General features: G+C 40.0%; 1 protein-coding gene across 1 annotated transcript; it reads right to left on the bottom strand.

The window, feature by feature from the left end:
- Window positions 1–967: 967 nt before the first annotated feature.
- KCNJ5 (potassium voltage-gated channel subfamily J member 5) lies at window positions 968–5882 on the bottom strand. Its single transcript, XM_015821323.2, has 2 exons — window positions 4940–5882; window positions 968–1344 (listed from the first exon to the last, which is right to left on the bottom strand). Exons 1-2 carry the CDS (start codon window positions 5877–5879, stop codon window positions 968–970), a joined length of 1317 nt encoding a protein of 438 aa, XP_015676809.1. The 5' UTR covers window positions 5880–5882.
- Between the last annotated feature and the right edge of the window lie 369 nt (window positions 5883–6251).

Genomic DNA, 6251 nt, shown 5'->3' on the forward strand with positions numbered 1-6251 from the left:
CCTCTCTCTCCCCTCTCTCTCCCTCCCCCTCTCCCTCCCCCTCTCTCCCTCTCCCTCCCCTTTTCCATCCCTCCCCCCTCTCTCCACTCTCTCCATCTCTCCCTCCCGCCTTTCCCTCTCCCCTCTCTCTCCCTCTCTCTTTCCCTCTCTTGCCAGTCCAGAAGGTAGATGAACGTATCTGTGGAATTGTTGAAGGAGAACAAGTTACGGATGCTAGTTTGAATACCTGGGGTTAAGGCAGGATAGAAATCTAAGAAATAAGAAACCTTCTTCAAAATGTCCTTTAGACAATCCAAAAGCCAGTTAGCCACTGGGTTTCTTATTCATTTGAAGCTACTATATGAATAGTCCTTGTTTCATTCTCACAAAAACCAAACCCCTAATACTTCAGATCAGAAAATGAGTTCCTTTCCTGCACTAAATGATATTCTTTCATATTTTAGCTGAATTCACAGTAGACAGAACCCTCAAAGATAAATAATCACATCTATATCCCATCACATAGAAAGTTACAACAGACATTTGGCCAAATACACAAGGCCTGTTCCTGACCCCATTATCCTTTCCCTCTTTTTATTCATCAATTAGCATTTCCAATAAATTAAGGGGGAAAAAACCCCATAGCTACATTTGTTCTATCAAATTTCTTTTCTTCCTTTCAAAATGTGCAAAAGGTGCACATTGCAAGAAAAAGAAAAACCAACAAGCTTCAAGATATGTGATCATCTACACTGCCATTATATTTCCTTAAGCTGGTTAGTTTTCACGTGTCCTCAAAACAGTGAGTAAAATCCTTATAGTAATCTCTGGAATGGAGTTGGAGAAACCAAAATTATATGGAAGGGTACAGCTCAATCCAATAATATCCATGCGAGTGAGAACATCATCTTCTAGACGTAGGTGGTCCCGTTTCTTCTTCTGCCTCCTCTGTGGCAAGGGAATCTGAATTTCCTATCGTTCTCAGGACTTAATGTTTTAAAAACAGGCCCTCCTTCATCTCTGCTGCTGTTCCATTGTTTCCATTCAGTTCAATTGCCTCTAGGCCCTCGCTTCTGTTGTCTTCTTTCTCCATCTCTTCCCGCTGTTCTTTCTCCTTTTCTGCTTCTTCGGTTTCCACTCCATTCAGGAGGTTCGTGGTTGATAGGTGGCTGAGAAGCCGTCCTTCATTGAAAGACTCAGCCAGTTCTTTGGCACAGCAAGAAGGTGTATTGGTTTCATACGTACTATGAAAACTGTTGTAGTCAACCTCATAAAAGTCCTTCTCTAGGGTAAGGACAGGGGTGAAACGGTGCCCCCAAAGCACTTCTTTGTCCATGTAGGAGCTCCGAGCCTGGCAAGTCATCCCTGTAGGACAGAATAAATAAACAAAACAGAGATTCAGTAGATTTAGTGAATACTAAAAGCATAGCCTTCCCTGATGCTACAATGGAAAAATATAATGTGCACATCGATGACTTTTTTTTCTGTACCTGAACCAAAACATTTTACCACTGTTTCTCAAGCTTGGCAAGTTTAACATATAAGGAGTCAATAATAATAATAATAATAATAATAATAATAATAATAATAATAATAATAATAATAATAATAATAATAATAATAATAATAATAATAATAATAATAATAATGGCTGTCCAGTCTCTTCTTAAAAACTTCCAGCGTTGGAGCATTCACCGCTTCTGGAGGCAGGTTGTTCCAGTGATTAATTGTTGTCACTGTTAGGAAATTTCTCCTTAGTTCTAGGTTGCTTCTCTCCTTGATTAGTTTCCACCCGTTGCTTCTTGTCCTGTCTTCAGGTGCCTTGGAGAATAGCTTCACTCCCTCTTCTTTGTGGCAGCCCCTGAGATACTGGAAGACTGCTATCCTGTCCTCCCTCGTCCTTCTCTTCGTTAAACTAGACATATCCAGTTCCAGCAACCGTTCCTTATATGTTTTAGCCTCCAGTCCCCTGATCATCTTTGTTGCTCTTCTCTGCACTCTTTCTAGAGTCTCAACATCTTTTTTACATCATGTTGACCAAAACTGGATGCCGTGTTCCAAGTGTGGCCTTACCAAGGCATTGTAAAGTGGTATTAATACTTCATGAGATCTTGATTCTATCCCTCTGTTAATGCAGCCCAGCACTGTGTTGGCTTTTCTGGGGTCCAGTCTTCAAGAATCGGACATGACCGAATGGGGGGAAAAAAAGATGCCATAGTAAACAGCAAGGTGAAGGAGAAGGACAGAAAGAGGCTGTGGGTGGAGTCAAGAGAGGAATCAGCATAGAGTCATTACATTCCCTATATCCTATGTCCAACCCCTCTTGAATTCTGCTAATTCTTACCTAGCTTAGCCCTGAGCATTAGTTGACTAGATTCTTGTGTATAGGCAAGAGCAATAGATTAGCTTAATTGGAACTTAACATTTGATCCTGATTCTTTGCACATGATGAGAGGCAGGCAAACTCATAGTCAGGGCCTTGCTGTATTATAAAACTGATTAATGTTTGCTTTCCTTTGCAATCAAAAGAAATCCTCCGTGGAGTAAAAGCCTTACCAAAAAATCTGTGTTTCAAGGCCATTATTTGAAAATTAAAAGCAATAAATCTGTGAGTGGCCAATTGTCAACAAAGAATGTTTTGAAAGCTTGAAGAAAAGTGAGCAAGAGCTGCCCCCAAATTATACTTTTTAATGTTCTATAATTGAATCAGCCAATGCATTCATTATGTAACTCAGATGAATTGGAGCGAATAACTTAGACAAAGTGGAGCACATACAGGCCACACAGCCTCTCTGGGTTTTTTTAAATTATTATTTTGCTTTTACAGGTAGTCCTCGACTTATAGCTGCAATTGAGCCCAACATTTCCATTGTTAAGCGAGACATTTGTTAAAAGTGAGTTTTGACCCATTTTATGACCTTTCCGGCTACAGTTGTTAAGTGAATCACTTCAGTTGATAAGTTAGTAACCCGGTTGTTAATTGAATCTGGCTCCCCCGTTGACTTTGCTTGTCAGAAGAACGCAAAAAGTGATCTCTTGACCTTGGGACCCTGCAACTGCAAATATGAGCCAGTTGCCAACCATCTGAATTTTGATCACGTGACCATGGGGATGCTGCAACGGTCGTAAGTGTGAAAAACGGTCATAAATCACTTTTTTCAGTGCCGTTGTAACTTTGAACGGTCACTAAATGAACTGTTGTAAATAGAGGATTACCTCTATAATGTCTTTTTTTTCCTTTGTGGAAAGGGCTCTTCTATTTCCTGGGGAACCCTGAAATAAAGTGATGTCATCAAATACACACATACATAGACTTTGTTAGAAGGTGTCAATGTTCCAAAGGATCATAGGTTTTGAGTCCGTTTAAATATTCTACAACAAAGTTTTTGAAAATTTGCCTTCACTGAAATCTCCAAACATTCTTTGGCTCGTCAGATATTTGGCAGATCGTCCGACTGCTGACATTCAGATCCAGCTTCTCGGGTAAAAGGGTCTCCAAGCATGTGCGATGTTCTTAGAGGGAGTAATTGTCACACAAAAATGATCCGGTAAGTGACTTAACAGTCCTCAATACGGCGCAACACATTTTCACTCCAAGGTAAATCCCAGCGAATCCGATGCGATTTTCTCCTGGGTAAATTATATAAGGCTTCGGCTTTTGTTCAGCTTATGATTATACATTCATTTAAGTAGCCTGGAAAGCCTTCTTTCCAATTACACTTCAAAAACATGAAGGGCAGATTTGAGAAAGCAGGTTCTGAATAGCAAAATTAGAAAACGAATCTGCCAAGATTAATTTAAGGTTGTTTTTATTCTAATCTCTGACATACTGACATCATGGGATGGAGGTATTTCCATAGGATCGTTGTTTGCATTGAAAGCTGTCCTGAATTGACTTCTGCAAAAACTAAAATACTGACACCCAATCATGATGACCAATAGAAGAATGTAAAGGAAGTCCCACAAGGAACACCTTGCTTCCTTGGCTACTATTCATTCCAGATCAACAACATTTCAGAGAATTGTTTTATTAGATTTACAAATAAAGGAAAATAAGATATTATTCTTTTTTGAAACAGGATAGTAGTTCATTTGCAAGTTAGACCTACTACTGCTTCTATATCCCTGGACATAGAATCATCCAACACCTTCAGATAATGAAGGTTTTGAAAATCACCCAGAAGAAAACCAAGATTAAAATAGTTTCACCAAATAAAAAGAGAAGCAGATGTCAGGATTGCTAAGAGGAGTGCATAGTTCAATCTCTCATCAGCAAAGACAGGCAGCCCAAGCTGATTCCAGCAAATGTCAAAGACAGAATCTGCAATTAATGTCATCAGCAGACAAATGTTTTATTAATATTCCAGAATGCCAAAGAAATAAAGGTAATTGATTTGGACATAGCATTAACCTCTTTATGACTGCAAGACCCACACCCAACAAAGTAATATTGAGTTGCGAGAAACCTTTTTTGAAGAGCTGAGTTATGAACATCTTTGTTGAATAAATGGCTAATTTAATTTAGCATCCTGTTTAAAATAGCGGTCATGAGATGGTTCTATGTTACTCACAAATAGATGTATCTTATAGCCCACCCTAAAGATTGTTTGGTCTTCACCGACCAATACACGGGCTAATCCGCTAAATTAAATTTCAGTTCAGTAATGCATGCGTGGCCAACAAAGAATGTTCTTCCCGTTATTCCTACTTGCTATGAAATTATGGGTTATCTGTCTAGGATTATGAATACCTAGAACTATATCAACAAAGGTAACAAAAGTAAAATGTATTAGTTCATTAATGAATTGTAGTGATGCCTCCCAGCCTCCAGAATCTTAAAATAATGGAAATGGAAAAACATAAACATATCTCTACAAGTTATCAAACGTTGCCTCCTTTAGCATCTGAATGTTTGACATAACCTTTAGGAAAAAATAGCACCCACCCTCTGAAGCCTTACCTGTTGCTTCCACCATTCCTTCTAAAATGACAATAATTTCAAACTCTTCCTTCTCCAACTGGGCACGTGACATCGCCCAGAAGGGGCTCTTCTCATTGATTTCATGTGAAATGATGAGTGGGGATACCAGAAACAGCCTGTCATCCCCTGTGTCAAATCCCACGTTGATATCCGTTTGGTTCAAGGGGATGAATTCCCCTTCTTTGGTCTGTTTGGATTTAATCAGTTTGGCTCGAATAGATGCCTCTACAATGTGGGAATTTCTTAGATCTCCAACCCGGAACATGAAACACAATTTCTCATCCCGCATTGAAATCACAGCGTTGTTAGAGAACATGAGGGTCTCCGCCCTCTTCTTTGGTTGGCTGATCTTCACAAACATGCACCCCACCATGAAAGCATTGACTATGGAGCCCAGGATGGCTTGGACCAAAAGCAGTATGATGCCCTCAGGACATTTTTCAGTGATCACCCTATGGCCATAACCAATGGTGGTCTCGGTCTCAATGGAAAACAGAAAGGCGGAGACAAACCCACTGACGTTGTCCACACAAGGGATCCAATCTTCATCTTCCGCATGGTCCAAATCTCCCCGGATATAGGCAATGAGCCACCAAATGAAACCAAAAAACAACCAAGTGATGGTGTAAACCAGGGTAAACACAAGCAGATTATAGCGCCACTTGAGATCCACCAAAGTGGTGAAAAGATCACTGAGATATCGGTAGGTTTCCTGGACGTTTCCATGATGAACGTTGCACTTGCCCGATTTTTCCATGTATCTCTGGCGGGGTTTCTTGATTTCAGCGACCAAAAGACGTGTTCGGTCCGTGGCAATGGGGACATCATCCCGGGCTTGTTTGGGAATCTTCTTTTGTTCTCTGGGGGTGACACCAATCTCCATATCTTGATTCATGAAGATTCTTGAATCTCCAGCCATGGTTGGGCTACAGAACAGGAAAAATAAATAAATAACGTAACTCTACTAACTTATTAGAATAAGTAGAATTGTTTTCCTCAACCTACTTGTCTCTTGATATTTGTGACTACAAGCCACATGGGCTGATAATGATGGGAACTGACATCCGAAACATTTGCACAATAGCAGTTCAGGGAAAGTGGATCCAAATCTTTCGATGAGTGTTTTCAGGCGATTATAGTACATTTTCATGGGCACTTAAATGGTGATGATTCACTTTATCCATAAAATAATCTCCACCTCCCTCTTTTTGCTTCCTTAACTTTTACCTATTGACGTGTCAGAAGTACCCTTTCCTCCCCCTTCTCTCCCCAAAAAAATCTATCTGGATTT

This window comes from Protobothrops mucrosquamatus, unplaced genomic scaffold (genome assembly GCF_001527695.2).
Source record: "Protobothrops mucrosquamatus isolate PMUCROS unplaced genomic scaffold, P.Mucros_1.0 scaffold1305, whole genome shotgun sequence".
NCBI classification, from domain to species: Eukaryota; Metazoa; Chordata; class Lepidosauria; order Squamata; family Viperidae; genus Protobothrops; species Protobothrops mucrosquamatus.